Source organism: Plectropomus leopardus, chromosome 19 (assembly GCF_008729295.1).
Source record: "Plectropomus leopardus isolate mb chromosome 19, YSFRI_Pleo_2.0, whole genome shotgun sequence".
NCBI classification, from domain to species: domain Eukaryota; kingdom Metazoa; phylum Chordata; class Actinopteri; order Perciformes; family Serranidae; genus Plectropomus; species Plectropomus leopardus.
The window spans coordinates 3053498-3080494 of NC_056481.1; the positions used below are offsets into that span (position 1 = coordinate 3053498).

General features: G+C 38.9%; 1 protein-coding gene across 1 annotated transcript; it reads right to left on the reverse strand.

Moving 5' to 3' along the window:
* Positions 1-641: 641 nt before the first annotated feature.
* Positions 642-26856, reverse strand: LOC121958444 (transmembrane protein 150A-like). The gene is made up of 8 exons (XM_042507369.1): positions 26532-26856; positions 25027-25104; positions 21220-21267; positions 17722-17808; positions 15342-15409; positions 11012-11139; positions 5079-5256; positions 642-3686 (listed from the first exon to the last, which is right to left on the reverse strand). Exons 2-8 carry the CDS (start codon positions 25089-25091, stop codon positions 3433-3435), a joined length of 828 nt encoding a protein of 275 aa, XP_042363303.1. The 5' UTR covers positions 25092-25104; positions 26532-26856; the 3' UTR covers positions 642-3432.
* Between the last annotated feature and the right edge of the window lie 141 nt (positions 26857-26997).

The following is a 26997-nucleotide window of genomic DNA, read 5'->3' on the forward strand; positions in this document are numbered from 1 at the left end:
TTATAAACTAATTAAAACATAGTTATGGATATTACATCACATTTCTACCACTTGATGCCACTAAATCTGACACAGTTGACCTTTAATGTAATGTTCATTGATTAAAAGCTGTTAAAAGTCTCTAAGAAATACTTCAAATATGAGATTTAAAAAAACAGTATTTTTAAATGTCAGTGACTCACGGAAATCAACATGGAAATGAAAGAAACCCCGAATTAACCTTTGCTTTTACATAATAGTGTCCACCTTGCTGCAGGTTTTAGTGCTTCACTGGATTCTAAAGATGATAAAGATGATTACAGTATAAGCTGAAAGTCTTACTAGATTTTAACATTTTAGTAGAAAATCAATGCACAAATGTGAACATACTATCACATTTTCTTCTAAAGTCGTTGATTGAGATGAAACAGCTCTTTCTTACATTTTATCCGACAATAAAGACAGTGTTAATGTCATCAGGACCTGCGACCTTCTGCAAAGCAAAGACGAGATGTGATCTCAAAATGTTTTAAAAAAGTCATTAAATCAGAGAAAAAACTGTGAATCTGTCACATTATGAGACATATCATGTAAAATCTGATTCTTTGCACATGTTGTGTCATAAATCCTGGAAAATTTTGTAAATATGATTTTGAAACCAATAAACCATTTTAACAAGAGGCGTTTGATTTTTCTTTAAATGAATGAAAATAAAGATTTTTTTTCATTTGTTTTAATTGTGTTGTTTTCTGCATACATTATTACTGAACTTTATGCTCTTTTAAAATATTTCTACATGTGATCAAATACAGCATGACGATATAAATAGTTTGGTCCCATTGAAAAAAGTTAAACAAGTGATACAACTTTTTTTTTAGCTGATATAACAAAAATATACATTAGAGCTTATTTGGGCAAAATATGAAACAGCTACTTAGGCAATATTGCCACATAAAGTTGCACAAAATATTTCTGTGGACATCATAAAAAATAGTTTAACATAAGGACATAAAACAACTAAACCTCATTAAAGGTTCTGTATGTAACTTAGAAAATCCTTGTTTTTATTGTCATCGCTTTCCGAGGGCTGGCTAACGTTAGCTTAAGTTAACGTTAAATTGGCTGCGCACCGCTCTTGGCTAATAGTAGCTCTTAATTTGTACTTTTACATTTTAATGTCTTTTTTGACAAATAAAATAAGATGATTGGACTGTTACATCTTTTGTTGGCTCTATCAACACCGTTTGTCATAACAGGGTAGTTTTATGTATCAAGTTCGCTGGGGAGGGAATTTGGGAAGCTAACTAACAAATCTGCACAGATAACGTTTGTTAACGATAGCATGCTAAGGTAGCCAGCTAACTAAGCTAAGCTACGCAGCATTGATCTGACGTTGGCGGCTACGTAAAAAAAAGCTGATTAACTAAAATGACAATTTGTCAGACAGACGGCTTTTATCGAGCTGCCAAACGGACGTGTTTTCATACCTTGTTTGTGGAGTGAGCGCCTACACTTTCAAACAGTTCATAAAGTATATATCTCTTGAGGCACAACTTCAATTTACAAATAAATGGGTTTAGGAACTGCAGATTTTCAGAATAAATGCTGAAAGTCATCATTCACATAAATCTGTCGCCATTTAAAACTCAAGAAAACATCTTTTTCTACTTTCTGCCAGGATAATTAACGTTGGCTGTTAACATGGGAGATATTTTGATAGATATTTATATAAACAAATATTGATATTCATTTTGTTTTTTGATTGCGACCTCAGCTGCTGTAGTGACTCTAATTTACCCAGCACCAACCCCAGCCCCGCGGCTCACAGTGGACTGGTGGCCAGCAGCAGCACTGGGTCTGCAGCCTCCTGCAGACTGTGGGATTTTTGCAATCTTTAAAATTTAGTGCAGCTACTCTGTGCGACATGGATCTAAAAAAACAGAGTCCGACAACATTTGATGCGTGCAGACTGTTCGATGTCATCACCTACTGAACCGCAGGCTATGACCTACGTCCACTGACGTCAACATGCAAGAACAAAACGTCTTTGGCATAGTGGTGAGAGAAAAATGTAAACAAACATGAATCAAGCCCTCGCTATAGTGGCATTTATGTGTGTCTGAAACAGTCTGAAGTAGAGGACGAGGAGAATGTGGACACGGCCGTGGCTGGGGAAGAGACGCCAACTTGGCACGCCAGTTTTGCAACAAGAGCTCGAAGCAAGTATTAGCATCTATTAACATTTAGCATTCACTAGCAGTGTGACACTGATCAGTGTGTCATTGCATGCCACATTTCTGCTGGTTGGTTAGTGAGATGATTATCCAAAATTTCTGATAACGGCTGTCCTTGAACCTCTCACAGTGGGACTAGGAACACCGTTCTAGAGCCACGATGAAAGATATTGCCACGTTTTCTCTTACAATGGTTATCATTCCTCTGAGACAGCCCAAAATTGCACAGTGTGTACAGAGCTTAACCCGTGTAACGGCAGCAACAGAAAGTTTGCTGATCTGGCGGTGAGTCTGGGCAGTCTAGAGGGTGCAGGATCATCCCCTGTAGCTTGGGTGCTCGGTCTTGCTCTGGCTGAGTTCGAGTTGCAGCAGGACGCTGAGTGAAGGTCCTTCTCCACTAGGTTGCCACCGTTGGTGACAGTCGTCTGTGGACGCCATTTCTTTGCTAATGTTAACGGCGGTTGTACACTGTTAGTGTTGGAGCAGAGCTGAAGAAAACACATGACGTCATATCTTTTGAATTTTCCAGAAAAACATGCCAGTCAGTCCACAGGCTGCAAAAAGCAACCGAGAAAAATGGAGGTCTCAGTTTTTAAGTTATGTTACAATCTATTAATTTTGGCAATAAAAAGAATATTAAAAAATTCCACACAGAACCTTGAAATGAATTATTTTTGGCACATTGTAACCTTTGGTCCATCTGTTGTCAACTTTTTTTGGAAAACTTTACCTAACTGTGAGGTAAAGAGTGAAAGCTGATTATGTAACAAAACTTCCTGAGTGAAAAAACAACAGAGAGCTCGGTGTCTGAACGCCTAAACATTCAAACAAACCGACGCCGCTGCATCTGAGGCCCTTTGAGGACGTTTGGTCGGATAAAAAGGCAACTTCAGCCAAGAATGCAGAGAGTGATTGTTACATTGAGAGAGTTAAAACAAACAGCGAGGGCTGTGTGCGTGTGTGTGTGCACATGAGTATCTCTTTCAGTGCTCAGCAAGGCATCTAATGATCCTGTGCGATGTTTGTAACATGCACACTGTTGCAAAGCACGTTTAAAGTCTGTGAAGTCTGCCAGTCTTTGGTCAGAACAGCTTCGGCATCACGGCTGTGTGCAATAGTGAGCGTGAGCATGTGCAGCTTCCAGGCTCGGGACTCCATGTTGGTGTCTTCCAGATTGACCCTTTGACCTCCAGGGACGCAGAAGTGCACTGCAGTTTAGTTACAGCATCGACAAGCTGTCTGGCTGATGGTGGTTGGAGCCGCCGCCAACTTCTGTTTTGTGTCCAGAGGTGGAAAAGCTCAACACCCCACCCCCTCCTCCTCTGGACAGCACCATCAGCGTGTCCCCCGACATGCCACCAAATTCGAAGGCAAAAGTCCCGTAGAAGAGCATGATAAGCGTGCAGTAGACCCACTCAAAAATGGCGGAGGCGTGCTGCAGGGCGAAGCTCTCCTGGCAAAAGAAAACTCCACCTTGGGATCAGAGGTTAAAGAGAACAATGGCGGCACAGCAGGAGAGAGGAGAGGTCGTAAAATCTCTCTATTATGAATGCAAACACGCAGATTGGTGTTCTTTATGGATGTGCTCTATTCTTATTTTTGATGTATACGTTCATTCATGCAGTGAGACTTTTTATGCACTGGTTGCAAATATAAACGTCCAGATTGTGTATATTTGGATTCAGAAAAGAGATGTAAGAGAGTTTTTTCTCCAGTAGGGGGCCACAAAACACAATTTACAAACACACAAGCCCTGAACATACCAAAGTGCAGGAGAGCGTCACAGTCACGGTGAAGAGCCAAGAACATGCAAGCAAACACAACACGCTGTCCTTCCATGACATTTATAAAACCAGATGTTACCTCAGAGGTCCACTAAGTTTCCTGAAGTCAGTTAAAAGAATAAGACAGATGCAAGGTCACGGTGACCTGCCTTTGACCACCATTATCTAATCATTTAATACTTAAGTCCAAGTGAATATTTGTGCCAAATTTTAGGAAGTTCCCTGAAGGCCTTCTTGAGGTATCATGTTCATGAGAAAGACAAGGTCACAGAGATCTTTATCTTGGACCACCATCATTTAATCAGTTCATCGTTGAGTCCAAGTGGACAATTGTGCCCAATTTAAAGAAATTCCCTTAAGGTGTTATTGAGAAATTGCTTTCTGGAGAATGAGACAGGACGCAAAGTCACACAAACCTACCAAAATGAGAAAGACAAGGTCACAGAGATCTTTATATTGGACCACCATAATTTAATCAGTTCATCCTTAAGTCCAAGTGCAAGTTAATGCCAAATTTAAGGAAATTCCCTGAAGGCATTCCTGGGGTATCGCATTCTGGAGGATGAGAAGGATGTAGTGAAGGATGTGAGAAGGACGTTTGTGCTAAATTTGAGTAAATTCTCAAAGGTCACAGTGATCTTGACCTTTGACCACCAAAATCTAATAATCTTATCGGCTCATCATTGAGTCCAAGTGGACGTTCGTGCCAAATTTGAAAGAATACCGATGAGCTGTTCTTGAGATATCTCATTCAAAAGTTTGTGACCAAGTCACAATGACTTTAAACTATTACCATCAGATTCTTATCAGTTCATTCTTGCGTCTAAGTGAACGTTTGTGCCAAATTTGAAGAAATTCCCTCACTGTGTTTTTAACATAACACATTCACAACAATGGTATGGACAGCCAGACGAACAAGGCATACATCGGAAATTAGACACCTCTCTCATTTCTATCTGGAATGATTCTTTTGGAATTCTATTTTTTACTGATCTTGTTGCTCAAAACTCACAAAACTAGAGAAGATCTTAAATATTTTCTGAAAAAGACAAACAAAATTATTGTCACATTGGCAGGATACTGAGCACCAGGGAGATCAGCGCCAGCAGAGTCATCCCCACACGCAGGTGTCCTATCCGGTACTCGTCCTGGGTCTTGGCGAGTCTGTAGGTCAGAGCCGACTGAAGACACACAAACAGCATGCTGGAGGGGAAGGCCACTCCGGCTCCGACGTAGTGGAGGACTTTAGCAAAATCCACCTGAGAAATAAAAACACAAAACACAAACAGTTACACTACTGACACTTATTTTCAAGCCATTGTCTCTTTAACCCTTTGGGACTGTTTGGTGCTTTTGACACGCTTTTCAGTCTTAATGTTTTGATAATTTTGACTGTTTTCATGCATATCCCATAAATTTTGGCAAAATTGTGTAGTTTTGTTTAATCTTGAAATTTCCAGCTCAGCTCCTATAATACGTCTAAAATACTCTGTGTAAACTTAATAGTTACATTCATACTGTTAACGTAAAAACAATGCTCCGTTGGAGCCCATTTAAACTGACATTTTTGATCCCACAGCCATCAAAGCAGAAAAACATGCATAAACATGGGGACATCATGACAAAAACCTGGCATTTAAAGGATTAAAACTCTGTAAATTAATCAGTATTTGATATTTATGATTCAAACTGATGTTGGTTAAAAAATTAACTCAGTGGAAGATGAAAATCATATTACTGCATTGCATTTTTTAAAGTTTGATTTTGAAAAGCGCTTTTTGTGTGCACAGCGACACGACTGAGTGTAGTATTAAAGCTACGGGTTAGAAACATGTAAAAGTACAAACCAAACCATGAGAGCTCTAAAACATTGAAGCATTGTGTATTTTGGGGACATCTCAACACAACACAGCTAATAATAAAAACCACAAATGACACACACACGTACACAAAGGGGCCATGATGACCCACCACCAGCTCTCTGGGTAATCACTGGTACAATATCACCGGATAAAGAGCGTCAGAGGACAGGACAATCTGCACCAGCAAAACACAAGATGAGGGAAAAACTGCTCTGACACACGTTTATAAAACCAACGAGATCGTCTGTGTTATCATCCGTGTTTGAAGTGTTTGGACTGAACCTGTTACTGTGCTTCAGTTTCAGCGTCACAGAGAAAGTTTTTCTTTTCTGCATTTCCAATCTTTAAAATACTTCCTTTGTGCACGTTCGTATGTTTTCAAAAGCAGCAGCTGGCACGATGATTACACATCCTGAACACGGGGGTTAAAATGCATTGTGGGAGACGGCACAGCTGTTTAAGATGAGTAATTACAGAGAGGAGACACAAAGAGCGAGCAAACGTATGTTCTGCTTGATTTATACGTGTGTGCTGCCGGTTCCACGTGAACCACAGAGATGTTCCCCGAAAAACCTGAGGAAGATCAGATTGGAAATGGTTTTCCCTAGCTTTTTTCTTCTTTTACCTGAAGTTTTTTCCTCTAGCTTTTAAACAATAATTTTCTAAATCTACTAATTTCTTGCAATTTGTGGAACATTTCTTACAGAGTTTATCTTTTTTTTCATGTTTTTGAAAGAAACTGCTCCGCTTTGCTCAGAGTGCAAAAATTTAAACACAAACACAAGAAAAGCAATGTCACTCCGGGTTTCAGGGGGTTAAAGGGTTAAAAAAATAATAATTAAAAAAAGGACAAATTACAACTACAAAAGAAACCTCACTGAAGACTTGATGTGTAACGATGTTTGATTTGTCTCCTCCCTGCAGCCTCTTTTGCCAAATCTCATTCATGATTTCCAGAAATTCAGCATCAACACTTCATCAGCGAGCGATAAACAGCGGCGAACACACACGAGGAGCCGCTGTTTATCGCTCTGCAGACGGACGGAGCACATTTATACACTTAATCACCTCCACGAAAACTCCTGCCATGTTTACTCTGAAGGAAACACCGGGGCTCATTATGTAAGAGCGAGCTCGGACAGGGAGGAGGAACCCGGCAGCCAATCAGAGGCGAGGAGGAGGACCAGCTTTAACCACAGAAGGGGGAGCTGGGCGGCGGACCCTGGGGATGAACTGTGCAGTGTGTGCCCCAAAATGTGATTAGAGGGGCCCAGACATGTGCAGACAGAGCGGCAGTAATCTGAGACACACACACACTGCAGAGGGCCTCCGACGCTGACCTCTGACGACACACACACGTGCCGCAGTATCACACACACACAGCTGTATCGTGGGGTTCAGCTCATTGTTTTGGATTTTAGGCCCCAAACTTCACTGTTCTGGCAGACAAGAACAGTTTGAGACTAGCTGGTGAACACAGAGGAGCATTCAGCAGCTAAAGCGACGGATATATTTCACTTTAGGAGATGGTGGAGACCAAAACCAGAGCTAAAAGAGAGAAAACATTAGGCTGATATTTGTTAGAGGGACACACACAGGCTCTCAAGTCACTAAGCTAAGCTGTAACTGCTGGATGTGTAAATAAGCTGCTGTCTGCTAAAAAGTTATTCACTTAAAAGGTGATCATACGCAGCCCGTTCTCATTCCGAACTCATCAGATAGCGTCGCTGTGGCAGTGCTTTTGGCCTATGAGTGTGACGCCAAAGGCGGCAGAAGCCAACAAGCACGAAATATCTCTAAAAAAAAAAGAGAAAAGGACCTGAAAATAAGTTTTTCAAAAGAGAGACGAAAGAAAATTATCTGTAAATTATACATTCAAAAAAGGAGAAAATGTCCAGAAAACTATATTTATGATTATTATCATTATATATTTAAAACAAAATAATTATGTGTCTTTTTTTTTTTTTTTTTTTTTACCTTTTTTCTTCAGGTAATTTCTTTTTTTTGTAATTTTTTGTTTGTTTTTTTGGGTTTGTTTTTGTGTTTTTTTTTTTACCTTTCTTTCATTAGTAATTTGCAGGTAATTTTTTTTTTTTTTTTTTTTTTTTTTTTTTTTTTTTTTTTTTTTTTTTTTTTTTTTTTTTTTTTTTTTTTTTTTTAACAGAAATAATCCAATCAGCTCAGGGTTCAAAGAGCTAATTGCCTTTTTTCCATGTTTTTGAGAGAAAACAAGCAAATTTGCTTAGGTTTCGAGGGGTTAAATTTGGTTACCTTGTGTAATTCCAGCACAGCGTCACCACATTTCATCCAGATTAAAAGGATTGTGCAAATTTAAATGTCTCACATACAGCTTCATATGTGCATCCATAGCAATGAATTATATTTTCTGAGCGATAATGATGTTTTGTGTGTAAAATCTGAGTCTGCGGTTTAAGCAGCAGCCAAACGCAGCGCAGTGAAGCATGCCTGAACATATAATGCCACTGAAATATTCAAATGTTCAACACATGCATGCCGAACTACATGCCTGGCAGAAACCCAAAGTTATCACATGTTGAGCGGCAGATTGAACACCCGAGGCCACGAAAACTCTCTGCACTGATGGGCCGTGTGCAGAGGTGTGTGTACAGCGTGTCCCATACATGTAGGCACATGTGCTGCAGCTGCTCTACAGCAATCTTTATCTCAAACGCTTTTGAAAACCAGCAGCTTCACGTTAGTACAAAAGGTCAAACTGAGCTGCTTTAAAAAAAAAACACATGATGGACTTTATCATGAGGGCGCCTCCTTGAACTGGAGGACAAACGCACAGACGCACATCTTGTTTCAGAGGCCACAGAGAAGTCCGCCAGACAATTTCCAGACAGAGCAAACACAACTTCAAAAGAGAGATTTGCTTGGAAGGTCTACAAAGTGTTGAGCGGCTGCAGGGACGGACGCACATCAGAGGAGCGGCACAAGCACCACAAACGCGTTTCTGTCTTTTAGATGGAGAAGTGATGAAATATCCGAAAATCACTGTTTTAGAGAGAGTTTACGCAGCAGCAGGTGTGACAGCGGGAGACGAGAGAAATATTTTGATGTGATAAACAGGTAGGAAATCCAGGCGCGACAAGAAAATGAAAACAGTGGGAAAAAAAGGAGGAATTATGTCAAAAAGCCTTTAGTAAAGTGGCTAAATCATTAAAAATGCCCTTAATCCCTGAAAAAGGCCGACCTGCATGCTGACCTTTTTAATGATTTTGCCACTATAGTAAAGGTCTTTTAATGTAATTCCCCCTTTTTTCACCTTTTTTCATATTTTTGGAGTGCCTGGATTTCCTGTTTATCCTGTTGGTTTATGTTTTCTGAGCAACTGACACAAAAGCAACCGGTCGTCTTTCTCTGTTTCAAACTATTTTCACGCCTTTAAAGGTTCAAAGTTTGGGGTTTAGGGGGATGTATTGGCAGAAATGGAATAAAATATAATGAGTGTGTTTTCTTTTGTGCATAATCACGGAGACGGAAGGAGACGTTTATATCTACATATGCTGCCTCGGGATCGGGACATTAATGGTTTTGTGTTTTCCTGTTTTTGTATTTCCGTGTTTTACATTTGCTGCTGTAGTTTGAAGCCTCTTCACGACGAGCGGTGTTTTTTTTACATAAAACTGCTTTATTGTCTTGTTTTTCTGGAGAGGAGGAGACCTCTGCAGATTTTTAAAATCTTTTTTGTACTTTTTTTTTAGGTTATTTCCTTTTTTTTTCTTTTACTTTTCTTTCCTTTTTTGTGCATGTTTTACAAAGTTATCTTGTTGATTTTTACTTTTCTTTTTGCTTATTTTTGGATAATTTGTTGTTCTGTTATTGCCTTTTTTCTTTTTTTTTGGTGAGAAGTCAGTCCAATTTCAGGTTTCATAGGGTTAATCTGTGAGCTGTCATTATGGGTAAAGGATGCTTTACTCTGACCCGCAGCGGAGATTTTGTCCATTAGCCTCTGTGTGTTTCTTAAAAAGCAGGACAACTGGTCTCAGATGTTGCCTCCACACTGTTTATGTGACATGGAGGACACAGAGACCCTCTAGTTTTGGTTGCCATGACAATGACCCATAAATCAGGTGACGTCTTATCTAAGCAGCAAGGTCAAAGCAGAGAATAAAGTGTAAGAAAAAAAGCATTAAACTGAAAATAAAACAGCATTTTAACCCCGTGAATAATTCTCAAAGGCAGATGAGGAAAACTAAAAATTAAATTGGTACTTTTTTGAATTTTAAAATGTATTTTTACAGCATAAAGGCCTCATGTTACGCTGCAACAATCACAAAAAGCCCCGCTGGCTGTAATTAGACGACACCTGGTCTGCTCTGCAGGACAGATCAAACTACAAAGTGACAGTGAGACACAATAACCGGAGGTGGTGAAAATCACTAGCACTGAGATAGCGATCTGTCTCTCTCTCTGCACGAATACTGTTTGGAAATTATGTAAGAAATTATGTAACTTGCACTTTATAAAATGCAGCAGGAAGAGGGGATTTATTTATTCACTTATTTGATGTTGTTTCTATTAAAATCAATACTTTTGTGTGTGTGTGCGTGTATTTGGGGGGGTTGTATTGTCTGCTTTGACTTATTTTGCTGCTCTGTCTTTTGGGCATTTTAGTGACATAATACCATTTTTTTTCCCCATCTTTGATCCAAAGATCACTTTGAACGTTTCTAAGATTATAGAACATTTCTTGGATTTTAGGACAGTTTTTAGAGTTTTTAGACATTTCTAGGATTTTAGTACATTGCTCTGATTTGGGGTCTTTTCTAGGATTTTAGGGGATTTCTAGTTTTTTAGCACATTTTTAGGATTTTAGGACATTACAAGGATTTTAAGATATTAGATATTAGGACATTAACGTCTCAGCTAAGACCTCTGTCGGGGTGTGCGGTAGTCTCCTTTTGACAAACAAGCTCTATTTTGTTGCTGTTTTTATGCACTCTGGCCCCGTATGTGTATTAAAAGTACCTAAACAATTCCCACTTTGATTCACTTTATTTTTACTGGAGTAAGAAAATGGTCGGGGGGCCCTCGGCACCCTATCAGGGGCCAGATTTGGCCTGCAGGCTAACACTACCAACACAAAGTCGTGCAGCTCCTTACAGTGACTGATCAGACTGATTACCTGGAAATTTCCCACCATGATGAGACCGGCAGCACAGATCCAGGCGGTGGAGAGGCCGGCCGTGTTCAGGACGCAGTTCTGGTGCTTCTCTATGACGTGAGCGTAACGCAGCAGAGCAATCAGCATCACTGCAACGACACATGTGGAGAGAGACACGTATTTCATCATACAGCTCACATTTGGATCAAATGTGCTCTCTTCCAGGAAATGTAGCCACATTACAGACTGTTATTTGAGATGTTTGTACTTTGCGGGTTTTTTTTCCCACTTTCTGTTCTTGTTAGGAAAAAGAAAATCAACCTCAGGGTGAGTTTCTACACACACACACACACACACACACACACACACACACACTCTGTTTACTTTAATAACATCAGTTTGTTCCTGATTATAATGATTGTCGGGTGTAAATTCTACTCTTCTCCTTTTTCAAAATCCTCTTTTTGTCCCTTCACATGTTCACCGTTTTAGCTGTGACATAAGATCAAGAAAAGAAAACCATGAGTTTAAAGAAGCTACACTCGTCTGCGACACCTTCAACTGCCTCAGATCGCTCATAACAAGAAGCTTGTTCATGTTCGTGTTTTGGGGGAAATTGAAAAGTTGTTTGTTTTTACTTTTATTTGCAAACTAGGATTTAGGGATGAGTACTCAAATGAGACCAGTATCCAGTAAGCATTATACACTTTTTACAAGCAGGAGAATCATCCGAGTAAAATATGTAAGAGAACCTACTTGCTTTGAGGAAAAATCATTCAGGTTCTGTAGCTCTTAATCTTGTAATGAATTCTGAGGCTTTTCTGTCAATAGTGTTTTAATGAATTATTGTTGTGCAATAATTCTCCTCCTTTATACCTGCGCCACGTCCAGGAACTACTTATTTGTATATTTATTCCGTTTTTATACATATCTGTTCATAGATAGACACACAAGTGGATGTTTGTACCAAATCTGAAGAATTGATCTAGAGATATTGCGTTCACAAAAATGAGACAGATGACTCAAAAAGGACATCTGTACCAACTTTGAGAAAATTTACCCAAGGCCCTCTTGTAATACTGCATTCACAAGAATGAGATGGATGCAAGATCATGGTGACCTTGACGTTTAAACACTGAATTCTAATAAGTTTATCCTTGATTTAAAGCAGTTGCTTCTGCCAAATTTGAAGAAATTCCCACATGGTTATCTTGAGATATCACATTCAGAAGATTGAGATGGACAAGGTCATGGTGACCTTGACCTTTGATGACCAAAATATTTTCAGTAATCCTCAAGTCCAAGTAGACGTTTGTGCCAAAATTGCTACAATTCCCTCGACAGTCATGTGATATCGTGTTCACGAGAATAAGACAGATGAGGTCACAGTAATCTTGACCTTTGACCTATGACCACTAAAGTCTCATCAGTTCATTGTTGAGTCCAAGTGGACATTTGTGCCACATTTTGAGAAAATCCGACAAGGTTTTCTTGAGATATCATGTAGGAAGACAGTGTCAGAGAGACCATGAACTTTAACGGAGGTAAAGGTCGCTCTCCTTTGAATATGAAGATGCAGCATCAAAGAATCGGCGAGCGTTCGTCGGAAACATCGAGCGATGCTGCAGATCTCAGTGTGAGCATATTTCTGATGTCTGTTTATTAAACTGCTTCATCAAAGCTTCTCAGCAGTTTCACGCCGCGCTCCCAAACGTCCACATCTGCTGCTCATCACGCCGCAAAGCACGTCCAACGACTGTTTTCATGTTCCTGCTGTCAGTCCAGCAGCGAGCGCGGCGGTCAGCGATAAGGCAGTCTGTGGCTTTCTGGTCTTCTCATGTCCGCTCGCACCACACCTCCCAGTTAAACAAACCGCCCCACAGACATAAACTCTGGATTGTTTATGAAAGCAGAATAAAAAAAGAGGAAAGCTTTTGAAGTTGGGGAAATTTCTTGAGAGAGAGCTCACCAACACGGTCACAGCTGATTGAGAAGTGATGTTCGGCGCGTATAATCGTCGTGTTGTTCCCATCCACTATTCATACTTAAATCTACGAAAAATTATGCGCCGAAATTCATTTATAACCTTCGTGATGTGTGAGCCAGGAGGCTGTGATCACATGACCTACACGCTGTCCTCCATCATGTGACAAGGACGAAGGAGGACAAAGGAGGACAGTGGAGGACGTCAGGTCATGTAGTATTAAATGAAACAAGTCTGCGCCAAATGACTGTCTAACTGTGAGTAACGAGGAGTTAACTGCAACTGACAGAGATATAAATGCTCTTAACCCTTAGGGACTGTTTGGTGTATTTTATGCACTTTTCATTCTTTTGGATAATTTTGGCTGTGTTTATGCATGTGGCATAAATTTAGGCAAGATTATGTATTTTTGTTTAATCGGTGAATTTCAGCTCAGCTCAAACAATAAGTCTAAAATACACTGTGGAAACTAATCAGACTGTTGCACCACTGAGACCCATTCAAACTGTAATTTTTGATCCCACAGCCATAGAAGTATAAAAACATGCACTGTATTATGTTTAGGTGTCATTCTGGGCTTTTACCTTAGAATTTCTCATTGTACTTTTTACTTCTGCCGTCTTTTCTACTTCTGCATGAACTGCCCATTGCCTTCTTCACATGTTTATATTAAAAAAAATCAAGCTCTTTTACCCAGGTTTAAAAACATTAAACATTCACTGCAACATTAGACACTTTTCAGTTTGATAGTATGCTCGTGGGATCATCAGGTCTGTCTGTGAACTCACAAACGGTCAACTGAGCCAGAGATACGACACAACAACGACCGAACATTAACACGCAGACAGAAACAGCCAGAAAAAAAACGCCGTATATGAACATGCACGAGGAAAACGCTCCTTATCTGTTCATAAGGAGTTGTTCGAGATCATATACGATTAGCCTGTAAATGCAATACGAGGCTATAAAAGGACTTCCATCGTCCCTACGTCTCATGGAAAATGTTAACAACAATAAACTTCTATTATGTCTGACTGTAATGTGTCTCCTCAGTATGCTCTAAATAGTATTGTGCAGTGCTGAGCTGCCTTTGTGTTGTATCGATGGACGTTTACAGACAGCAGAGTGTCCTGCAGAGATCAGTGATCATCCACCAAAACCAGGTCCTCTGAAACACTACATCAAGAAGTCAAACAGTGCTGCTCAAATAAACATATCTGGGTGAGAAAAACGTTCTTATTATCTAATCATCACTTCAGTTTCAACCTCTTTTTGTTCAAATGAAAGAGTTAAAAAAATATTTGGTGCAAAAAAATCTCAGTCTAGTCAAATTTGGATCAAATACTGTATATGAAAAAGAAAAAACTGTCGACTAAATATTGTCAGCAGAGGTTTCAGTAGTGCTGTCTTCAAGTGCTCCTCAGAAATATCAGATTTACAGTATTTACAAGTTACGAGAACATCAATGGCCCTCCAAATTCTTAATTATGAGTGGAAAATTGGGAAATTTTGATGATACCTGAGTAGCAGAGTTGTGACATTTGTGTGACGTTTCAGGGCAGAAATGGCGTAACACACAGAAACAGTGTCAGGAATTAACAGTAAAATTATTCATTAGTAGCTATCATTCACTTACAGTAGTTGCACATTTTAGCATCTGCAGCTATCAGATGCAGCAAGAAAGCAAACTTTTAACTCTAAAGCATGCAGGCGAGTACACTGACATTGATAACTATGTTATTTTATAACACAAATTGCAGACTTGATGTCAAAAATACATAAACATAGCGGACAAAAGTCAATGTTTGGTCATTTCACGTATTAAATATACATTTCTTAACAACTATAAAAGCTTCTGATTTCCAACGTGATCGGACAACGCGACTTAAGAGCATAAGCCGACCCTTAGTCGAACCTCGTCTGCAGAAAATCAGGTTAGTGCCTGAAAGAAGCCGCTCTGCTTTGTAAATAACATTCCTGCTCTGTGAAATGTCAAACTTGTCAGCCTCCAAGTTTAAGCTCACTGTTGAGCTCCTGCAGCATAAATTCTCCAAAAGTTTATAAAGCAAACAGAGAAAAAAAACTACATGCACCGCCCAAAATAGATGCTTTAAAGCAGTTTTGGCTCTCAGCGGAGGAGAGTAGTTGCCCTCACGGTCAGAGGTTGAACTCTCGTGGGTCGTAAAAATGTACCATTCATGGCACAGAGTAAATTTTCCCTTCAGAGAGGGCTGAGGGGGCGAGGTGGGACCTGGCAGTGGATCCAGGAGACTTTGCTGGAGTCGCTACAGCTGAGAAAACAAGTCCGAGTGCACAGAGACCCGTTCACCCAAGATGTTGGGTAAATTTGTGTGAACACAAACTTACCCATGAAGGATCCCGTGCTGCAGATGAGGCTGAAAAAGCAGCTTTCAGGTGGCAGAGTTCCACTTTTACTGCAAAGAAAACACAGAGGAGAGGAAGGGGTTAATGCTGACCGGCGTCTTCGCTCAGGAGGTGAAGTTTAATGAAGTTCCTGCAGAGTTTAGATCAGATCTGTGACCCCCTTGTTCCTGCTCTGGGTTTTATCTGTGTGTTTTTTAAACTGTGGAGCAAAAACTCCCCAGAAATAGCCCAAAAAAAGCATTGTGTCCTTATTTGTATTTTTAGATTCGCTGCTGTATTAAAAACATGCCAACATGTTTTCTTGGAATGCATTTTAACAGAGAAAAGATGTCTATAAAAGGAAAACAACACTGCCATCGATATCTGCACATCACACGCAGCATGAAAGTATTAAAAACACGCCTCAGATGTGTTAAAGAGGGCGAATTTTTACTTGCATTCACAACAACTTTAACCCCTCGTTCATCATTCTGTGTCACTGTACGCCGGGAGGAAAGGAAAGGAATTCCTTGTTTACATTTTGCGACTCAGTGTGGCGACATTTCAAAGGGCGCTGACGGATCCTCTGCACGCAACAAAAGCTCTTCTTCCCGTCGAGGTGACGAGGTCGACCTCTGACTGCGAGGTTCAGCGAGGCGAGTGGAGGCTCATCTGACAACAAACTGCACCGCAGCTGCTCAGCAGCTATCACAGCAATTTATCCCAAAAAATCACTAAATCATGTTCTGGATACTTTTATTTTAACATGAAATAAATAATAATAAAATATCGACGTCATCACCAGAATAAATGTGGGCATTGCACGCTGCGGTTAATGTGTGATTACATTTAGGCATAAAATCATGAAAATACTGAACATGGCGTTAGCTCAGGCAGGCCACGGAGTCAAACGTTGCTTTATTACTGATATCAGCTGATATCATGCAAGCCCTTCGATTCAACGCAAAGCATCTGATTCGCTAAACACATTCACTCCACCTTATTTAAGCTGCCTGCCTACTCTTTGCTGCTCCCTCTGCAACCCTCCTCCACCCCTGCTCCTCCTTTATGCTGTTCTGACTGAATCATAATGTCAGAATTGTCATTGACGCCTACTCTGTTCTGGTTTTGCTGCTTCTCTCCCTGCCTCAGGCTTTCCTCGTATGCACAGGAAGGGCAGGAACATGTGCTGTTGCTGCTTAACGCTTTCCACATCAGCATGTGGAAGGGCAGGGAGACCCCAGAGCAGAGCCATAGCACCAAATATCAATAACTGCATAAAGTATAAATTTTTGCAAATAAAGCTAAATATAAATAACCGGAAAGAAGTGTTTTTCTTGACAAAGTGGTCCTGACTGAAATATTATACTAGTCCATATCCTGGGATATGTGGGGACTTTGGAGCACTGGCTGTTTGTTTCTGGGATAACAGGCTGTCGAAAAAATGGGCTTTTGGCTCAGTGGGGCATTTTTCTGACTTGTGGGGCTTCTGAATTTTGACCGAGGAACAATGAAATGGGGCTGCTGCTTTTGCCTCAGTCGCAATGGAAAAATATTATTTATCTTATATAAGAACAACTGTTTCTTTCACACTTTCTCTTTTTTAATTAAAATAATTAGATTTTCTTTGCATGTATGTGATGATAATACGTTTATGGCCACAAGTTTAGAGAACGGTAACATCACAAGAAGTGCATGTTAAGTGTGTAAAGTTCATGTAACAATGTTTTTTATTCAGACATGAGATTACCGTCAGATTAATGAAGAGAGTCTGTAAAAACGTCTGAAAGAGGCTTCAGATTAATGCACGATATGCAACAGCTGACTGACAAATACTCTGTTGCAGCCACTCAGACATCTTATATTTCACATTTTCTCCATGACTCATATTCATACTCGTACAAAAGTGATTTTTTTCCCCCCAAAGTTGCCTCACTAATCACAGGCTGTGCTGCGCGCCAAGTCAAACACAATACTCTGACATTTTCTTGTTTTTCTGTTTGGGTTCACTGTTTCAACAAGAGGGACATTTTAAAAGCAGTTTAAAAAAAAGAAAAAGAAAAGAAAAGAAAACCAGAGGATATAAAAATGACTGATGGAAACCACAGACCACAGCGAGGCGATCATTCGATACCCGCGGGCCCATCATGCCTACAGTGTGTTCTGTTGTGCTCCGGTGACGTTATTATTGTTGTAGGGCTGAAAGAGGATCCTCGGTCAGTCACTGCGGCTTCAAGAAACCGCACGACTCAAATCAACAATGTGCCATTGTTTGGGTCATTAAAGATCGCATAAGGGAACTCTAAAGGTTAAATAAGAGGAGTTTCACTGCAGCGGTGATGCAAAATGACTGAAACGCTGCTGCAGAGGTTCAGACTCTCACCTGATGAGAGGGACGTTGTCCAGCGTGCAGCAGAGAACTGGACCTCTCTGGAGCGGCAGCGGCTCCTCACACGACTCATTATAAAGCCTAAAAAACACACACAGGGACATGCAAATACTTTAGTCTGCAGATACTGAAGAGATTTGGAAATATAATGTAACAACACCTGCAAACATAATAACAGCCCACAAATGTAATTAAAATCTGCAGCTTTTAATGTAATAATCCCACAAACGCAATGAATTTCCCACAAACATAATACGAAATTTCCTGCAAATGTAATAACTGTTACACCAATAGAAGGTAGGAGGTGGGCTTGTTAATGCACAGTCTATTTTACACGTATTATAATGTTTCTGCAAGTCATTTTTAACTCACTCAGCGCTGCTTTGACACGATTTGCCCCGCTCTGCCCAAATCTGTGATCTTTTCTAATGGGCTGACTCGAACCCATTGGCAGGTTTATGAGTAAATAAACAAACAAAATATGACCACAAAGATCATTTTTCATTTTCATAAATAAATTCATGAATTCTTAAATTAAAAGCTGCAGATATGGATTATGTTTGTGCTTTATTACGTTTGAGGGTGTTTCATAGAACATTTCAGGTTCAAAGGACACTGGTTTTATATTCAAAACTTGCTCAAAACCTCATTTTGGGTCCAACTGGAATCACTGAAACTCATTTTAAAGCAGGTCAGAGTTTAAATAAAGTTAATTTAATCATGTCAATGGCGCTCAACGAATCTAAAATGAGCAAAAATTCTGTTAATGTTTGAGCATCAACTTGCACATTTGGAGCATCATGAGATCACAATTTACGCAAGCAACTGTAGAAAATTAACCCGAAATATTTTTGAGGTGAAAGGGCAGTAAAATAACTGCTGCATGCTGAGCTGCTTGAGTTGTGTGTGTCATTGTTTGCCTGCAGTAAAATCTGTACAAAATATAACAATCATCACACAGGAATATATTTCAACTGTCCTAAAAACCTGAGATGTTCAGCTTTTTACCGTTTTCCACCTGATAATGTCAATTTTACCAGATTATTTCCACCACATGCACTGTCACAATCAGTGTTGCTGCAAATCATTGACAGACTGTGATAACCAAAACAATAACAATAATAGTCCACTTAGCATGTAATATATTGATAATAATTCATTTGTTTGTGTATTTTTCATCTAAAAACAGTGGCATCTTGACAAAAACCGGGCATTGAAAGGGATACAATCCTAAAAAATTAATGAATATTTGATATTTATTATTAGGACTCGTGTTATTTAAAAAAAAAACACTTGTAAAAAATGAAATAATGATTATAATAAAATAATTGTGCGCAGAGCGATATGAATGTCAGTAATATTAAAGCACGCCCTAAGAGTTAAAACTGTTTTTGTTACTTGCAGTAAAAACACAGCATTGGAAATGTGCATTTATTCTTGATCCCGGTTGCCCTGGAAACGCAGGTGTTTTGCCGACACTGAGCTGTATGTTTCTGCTGATTTTAAAAACATTTTGACATGTGATAACTAAAGCTGTTAATTTGGTAAAATTCATGTGTTCTGTACCAGCCGGGGAGGAACTTTTGTTAACAGGTGATTTTTAATCCGTGTTTGTGCTTCACATTCCTCAGCAGTGACTCCGCACGAGGAGATAAATGCAGCTGCAGCTCTGACACGAGTCTGAATCCTCCTCCGTCCATTTCGACCTGTTTGCATTCTGTAACTTGAGTTTACTGTAACTCCCACAGACACTCGTTCTCCCCTGTCAACATTTGCCCCTGCAGCACTTTATTTCCTTTATGTCCTCTCCCCCCGTCTTCCTCGTGTCTCCTCCTCGCTGTGTTTGAATTAAGTCTGACAGACTGACGGGGAAGTTTGGAGCGAGGCCCTCGTTGATGTAGGCAGAGAAAAGATTCCTCGTGCAAAAAACATGAATGAGCTTTTTCCTGAATCGATGCTGCATAAAGAGCCAGCTGAGAGAGTTTTCACAGCGGGCATCTGAGAGTCATTATTCACAATCAGTGACTGAGTCTTTTAGGGTTTGTAGCACATTAACAGGAACCGAGAAAAACATTTTTTCCCTCTCTTTTTTTTGGCACCTCGTCCAAACTGAGCTGATGTTTTTCAGCTTAAGTGAACATAAAGTTCTGGCTTCTTGTTTCAGTGTAGAGGAGGGAAACAAGCTTTTGGAAAACAAGGACGTAAATCTTGTGTAATGTTTGATCTGACAAGAGGAACAAAAAGATCTCTGACTTTGCTGTATGTGTTTATGCAAAACTTAAGCAATATTTTCGAAATGAGTGATGAAAGAGTGATGATGTTAGGTGACTTCTCCTCTGGCGATAACATCCCAGTAACCATGGTGATGGATGTTCAAAACATTTGCAGCTTTATTTCTATTGCAGCCACCGCACCAGCCGTCATTATTTCCAATCAGAGGCCACCAAAGGCGAGCCGCTTATACGTGGGAGCGGCCACGTATGAGGGATTTCTGGGAGCTGATGGTCCAGGATTTCACAGAGGAATTTTGGATTCAAAACTTTCTCAGAGTTATGTGATGCAATAACAGCTCTTGTAGCTCCTGCTGCATCATGAGGGAGCCAGTTCCTCCTGACAAGCTCATAGTCATAGCATCATTTGACCTAGAAAAGACTAAAAAGTGTTTCCACTGCAGTTTAGCGAAATATGGCTTTTTCGAATCGCCTGAAATATCACCTCATGTGTAAAACGTTTCCAGCCAAGATTGGGTCCCCAAAGACGGGTATTTTGAGCCAAAATATGATCTTTTCCTAATAATAACCTAGTTTTTTTTGCCTTAACGTAACCACACATTAACCACAATGTTTCACATTAAAATGTAAAAATGTAATGTATCTGTGATTTACAGAAATGTAAATGCCTACATTTATTCCACACATTGGGTTGTGCTGTCAGTCCTCTTGATTTTAACCTGCTTTAGGTTATTTTTGGCCACTCAGAGAAGAAAAAAACCTAACACTGATACAAAAATCCAATATTCGCTCTCTTTTAGCTCCTATTTTGGTCTCCACCAGCTAGAGAGAAATATATATCATATATCATATATCATATATCATATATTACTGCTAAATACTCCACTATGTTCACCAGCGAGTTTCTAACTGCGTGTCTGCTGCTGAGCGGGGAGGGCACAGTGACATTTTACAGGTTTTTTTCCCCAGAAACAGCTGCCTGCTGCTGGAAATATTTCTGGTTGGAATTTTAGGAGATAAAAAACAGCTTTTTCGTATGCAAAATTGTTCTTATTAAAAAAACAGCAGAGCATCAGCTGTTCATACTGCACACCATGAGTCTTTATCAGGGACACTGTGAACTCCTCACAGCCTTTAAAATCACCGTCTCATATGTGCATGACGATATCAACGATACGTGCATCACCAACATTACTGATATCATAAAGCTGTGTGTGTGTGTGTGTGTGTGTGTGTGTGTGTGTGTGTGTGTGTACTGTACCAGTTTTGCACAGGACAGACGTGCTGGTTGTACAGGGCCATCGCATATCTGTAAAGTTAAAGAAGAGAATAATGTTTAGTCATAAATAAGATATAGTTTTAATCAGCAGGACTATAATATGGTCTGAACATAATCTTTCATACAACAGCGACATTTCCAAAACATGACTGTCGGTTGTTGCCGTTTTTATGCTTTTTAAATGTTTTTAACTTTTGTTTTATTGTTGTTGTTGTTTTCAAAATACACATACAAAATTTTCTTCTGAACAAATATTACTATACGTTCTTAAGCGCAGAGTGTGTACATGTACATAAATACACACATAGTAAAAGAACAAACAGGCAACATGCAAAAATAAATACATTTCTAAAAAATTAAATAAAAAAGAAAGAAAGAAAAGAAATGAAAAAAATGAAAGAAAGATAAAAGAAAAAATAAAATTTAAAAAAAGGATGTCAGAGATGTCATTACAGTTGACAGAGTGTTATGTTAATGATGTTAATCTTATTAAAATTACCTATGAAGGGATGCTGTCAGGTAGAACACATTCACCTTTCCTCTCAATAACAATTTAATTTTCATTTTCGTGTTTCCTGTTCAACAAAATCAGTCTTTGTGCCAACAAGGTCACAAAGCATATTATGTTCTATGGCTCTTTGTCACTTTTGTCATCGCTGCATCAGTTATTTCTGATTTAAAAAAAAAAAAAAAAGCTGCACAGGAACAAAAATTCTGTTTCGTCCATTAAAATGAAGCTTTTACAAACATGTCACTTACAGTGAGATTCATGCCGGTTGAAGCTCTACAGAGCGACACATTTTTTCCACTAACAAAACATGTGTCATATGAAGTACTTTACTGTTGCTTCCACAGACTGAGGCAGCCTGTGTGCGCAGACGCAGAGCTGCTGGCTGCATTTTAACCTGCACGCTGACGCCAGACGAGCCGCTGCCGCCGCTGCGTCGCACGTCGCTAATAAAGCTGTCAGCTACACAATAACCACCTCCACAAACACACACACACACACACACACACACACACATATCACCTGCAAACCTGAGATCAGTCACTACACACACAAATATTTATTTGTTTTATTTATTTACTTACCTATTTATTTATTTAATTTTATCTTTTTATTCTAATTGATTTGACTTTTTGGCTTTTACTGTGATGCTTTCAAACGGCTTTTACAAGAATTTAAACCTTTGAACTGTAAACAAACCGATGTGATTCTCTTTCCAAAACACAGCGAAAAAGGAAATAAGCCACCTGGTAAGAAATGTTCCACAAATTTCAAGAGATTAGAAGATTGAGAAAATTATTTTAAATACGGTAGGTAAAAGTGTAGAATTATCAAAATTACAGATTTAAATGATGTTACAGAATCATAATATATTATATAAGAATTTTCTAAGCACTTTTCTGGGTGCTTTCCTTCCTTTTTTTTTTTTTTTTTTTTTACTTTTTTTTTCTTATTTATTTATTTTTTAATTTATTTATTTTTGAAATGTTTGGGTAATTTTCTCATACTTTTTACTTATTTCTTGTAAATTTTTGGGTCATTTCTTCTTTTTGCTCATTGCCTTCTTCCCATGCTTTTGAAAGAAATCATCCAAAATGATTTAGATTGTAAAGGGTTAAATGTAGAAAGGGTATATTTCTTCTTTCTGTCCTGTAAAAAGTCGACAGCTGACGCTTCAGTTGTGTTTGTGCGCCGGTCGCCTCCTCAGCGGACAGGTGTCGACGTGTCTGAAGGAGCTAAACGGCGGGATCACAGGCTCGTCTCTGACGGGAAACTTTGGAGACGAGGCGTGAAAAACTCTCACGCCCACTTTGTGAAGGTGTGAAAGGCAAAAAAGACAAAAAAGAGACTGTGTAACTCTGCTCGCACCGAGGAGAGAAAAGGAAGCAGAAGACATCTCTACGTCCTGAACCTGCCGCGGTTTACCACCCGTCAGTCTCTCATTAACAATAATAACATTTCGGGTTTTGTGCTTCTTCTGTGAATTTTTTTAGGTTTTAAAAACCTGGAGCGACATCACTTTCCTCGTGCACTTACACAAATATTCCAGCCTTTGGATGCTGAGCAAATTGTTGTGATTTATTTCAAAAACACGAAGAAAAAAGTAATCGGTAATAAATATTTTACAAATTACAAGAAATTAATAGACTGAGAAAATTATTTTTTAAAAATTAGGGAAAAATGTCCGGGGAAAATAAAGAAAACGTTTAGGGAAAAACATTTTTTTATATATTTATTCGATATGTAATTATAATCCTATAAGTACATATTTTAAGTGTTACAAAGTTACAAATTATTATAATTTTCAGCACATTTTTAAGGTGCTAAGTGCTATGAAGAACGTCCGTTTATTCCCCCAAAATCAGGTCATTTTACGCCAAAACATGACTTTTTCCGAAACATAATCAAGTTATTTTTGTGCCTTTTAAGAACTTTTCCAGGAAATTTCCTTTTTGCAGAGGAATTCTGGATTCAAAACTTCCGGATGATCAGCTGAACTTTTGAAGAGTTAAGAGTTGAAGAGTTTTTGCAATAAATGGGAGTTTTCTCAGAACTGACATTTCCACCGGGCGTCTTTTATATGAATATTTTCACAATCTGAGACTTAATGGAAAGCCGCCTGTCGTTGTATCACGTGCGGAGCTTCAGATGTGACCACTGTGAGTAAAACATGACTAAAAACAAGACAGGAGAGGAATCTCAAGGATGACCGTGCTCCGACACAATCGCAGAATAAACAGAAAGCCGTTTAACTCTCTCCCTCCAAAAAAGGAAACTGTTGAACATTCATGAACTTTGTACAGCAGCTGAGGTCGTCGTGATATCTGCAAACTCTCACCAGGAAAACGGAGGGACTCAGATACAACACGTTTGTCTAAAAATGATTGACCCGACCAACGCAGCCTCTCGAACCGGGTAACGTACAGACTCATCAGTCACCACTACCATAAAGAGAGGGCATAAAGAGCAAACATTTTTATATATTATAGTTATGTATTTATTCAATATGTAATTATAATACTATAACTACATACTTAAAGTTAAGTCACAAAACTATTATAATTTTTTTTGCAAATTTTCAAGGTATTTTTATTTATTTATCTATTTATTTAATTTTCAAATTTGGTAATTTTGTTTATATTTTTTTTTTTTTTTTATTTTTTATTTTTTATTTATTGTTAATGTTCAGGTCATTTTATTGCCTTTTTCCATTTTTTTAAAAAGCCAATTAAATCAGCTTTGAAAGGGTTAAACACCTAAAACAATAACTAGAAAATGTTGACGTAGTCATGGACAATTTGTTTTTATGATTATGATTTTTTTACTCACGGTGGAGTCAGACGAATCAGAAATAACTGTTTGCAGGAGGAAGGAAACAAAGCTGGACTTGCAACTATTTTTTTTTTTTTTTTTTATGAAAGTGGAACTGCAGGAATCTTGTGATGCATTTCCATAATTATGGAGAACTTTAAAAAAAAAGACAAATATCTTTAAAAAATGGTTCAATTTGAAGAAGAAGAGGCCAAAATACACACTGCAGCCTCTGGAACGAGATACTGCTCGGTTACTACAGCCATTACTACAGCCATTACTACAGTCATTACTACAGTCATTACTACAGCCATTACTACAGTCATTACTACAGCCATTACTACAGTCATTACTACAGTCATTACTACAGTCATTACTACAGCCATTACTACAGTCATTACTACAGTCATTACTGCAGCCATTACTACAGTCATTACTACCTTTAGATACATAAACCGTGAGGTACTTACACGACCCAAATCCCCGTGATGGTGAAGACGGGCAGGCTGACAGGAAGGACCATCCACAGGGACATGATGACGTCTCCGCTGCAGAGGACAAACAGACACCTGAACGACTGCAGTTTGTGTCCATGACATAATGATAACTTAACCCTTTAACAGTCACACTAAGGAAAATATTATCCAACATTATAACTTTATCGAACCTAGAATATGTTAACAAAACGCATCAATTCATTGATTTATTACTAATTTTTTGCATTTCTGAGGATTTTAGAGACGTTAAGGAAAAAACACAGCCTTGTGAGTTTAAGGATGGACCTTTAAAAGTTTAAATAAACTCAAAATAAGTAGAATTTATGCTGTTTCTGCATTCATTCATGGTGGAAATGTCCTGACATACTGCAGAGTTACTTCATGTTTTTGTCAGTTTTATTGCAGACTGCAGTCTCTGCCAACATCACAGCGAACGGCTGAGCAACTCATCTGCTCCTCAGTTTGTTAACCTGTTAAATCAAACGTTTGGCCTCTGAGCCTCAGTGAGCCGGAGTCAAACTCTGCATTTACCATGGCATTATTAACCCTTTAACACCTGGATTATCATCAGTTTTCTTGTGCTGTCTTCAGGCGCCTTTCATACTTATTTAAACCTCTGAAACCTGAAAAAAGTGGTTTGATTTCTTCTGAAAATGTGGAAAAAATAAAGAGCAACTTGGCAAGAAATATCTTCTAAAATGCTAAAATTTAGTGAAAGGTGACCCAAAAAAAGAACAGAAAATATTATTAGATATTGTAAAAAAAAAAAATGTCCAGAGAACTATATTATTTTGCTCTTTCTTTTGCTTGTTTTTCATTTTGTTTTGTTTTGTTTTACTCTTTAAAAAAACGTATTTTCATGTGATTTTCTTGTTACTTTTTACTACTTTCTTTTTTGTGCTTATTTTCAGGGGATTCTTGTGGATTTTTTTTTTAAAGCTGATTGTCATCTTCTTCACGTTTATGAAAGAAAAAAAATGCTCAGGTTTTAACGTGTTAACCCTTAGAAATCTGGGCAAACTGACCTTTTCCCCCCAAACAAACATGGGCAGAAGGCAATATACAACATGACTGAAAATGAACAAAACCGAACATGATAATCTGAAATTCAGTTTTCAAAAGTTTCCTTTTCTTAAAACAAATTTTCCAAATCCACCAATTTCATGCAATTTTATGGACTTTTTTTGCCAAATGGCTCATTGCCTTTTAAACCATATTTTGAAAAGAAATCAAACCAATTTGCTCAAATGGTTAAACACTTGAGAAGTGTCGACCCAGAACATTTAGAAAACTCTGACATCGTTCATAAAAATGCTTCAAACCACAAAAACAACCACAAACGTTTACATCAGTGTTTAAACTTCCCGTTTCTTCACTCTGCAGGTTTTACTGAGACAGAGTTTGCTCGTTTTTACCTGTCGATGTTTCACAGAAACTCTGCAGGTAACCCCGCAGCACAGGTTCATGCGTGATCTCACCTTTAGTTTGTTCGCTGGTAAAAATCTTCAGACTCTCTTCGTCTCATCTGAGCTCCTGCAGACTGCAGGACGGGAAGTTACAGAAAGTCGCAGCCTGTCTGAGCTCCTGAGCTTCAGCCGCCGCAGAGTTCATGGTCCAAAACAACAATGCGACGAGTTTTGTGCAGACTGAATCCTTCAGCATCAGAAGAACCCGCTTTCATTCACCGCAGAGACACAGACTGTCCACACTGTCCACCCTGTCCTCTCTGTCCTCCGTGTCCTGCAGCCTGATTGTTATGAACCGCTGTGCAGACGGCAGCTGGAACCACTAACTTTAAACTCCTCCCAGTTACACACCAGTACACGCTCACATGGCTTTAACCCTTTGAAACCCGGATCCACATCAGGTTTTTTTTTTTTTTTTTTTTTTTTTTTTTTTTTTTTTGCAATTTTGCAAAAAATGTTCCACAAATTGTAAGACATT

Excerpts from the sequence above, each read along its gene's own strand:
- LOC121958444 (XM_042507369.1), bottom strand. The coding sequence starts at position 25,091 with ATGTCCCTGTGGATGGTCCTTCCTGTCAGCCTGCCCGTCTTCACCATC. Across the intron at positions 11,140-15,341 it reads CAGCACGGGATCCTTCATGG|TGATGCTGATTGCTCTGCTG; the intron begins GTAAGTTTGTGT and ends GTGTCGTTGCAG. Across the intron at positions 5,257-11,011 it reads TCATGGTGGGAAATTTCCAG|GTGGATTTTGCTAAAGTCCT; the intron begins GTAATCAGTCTG and ends TTTATTTCTCAG.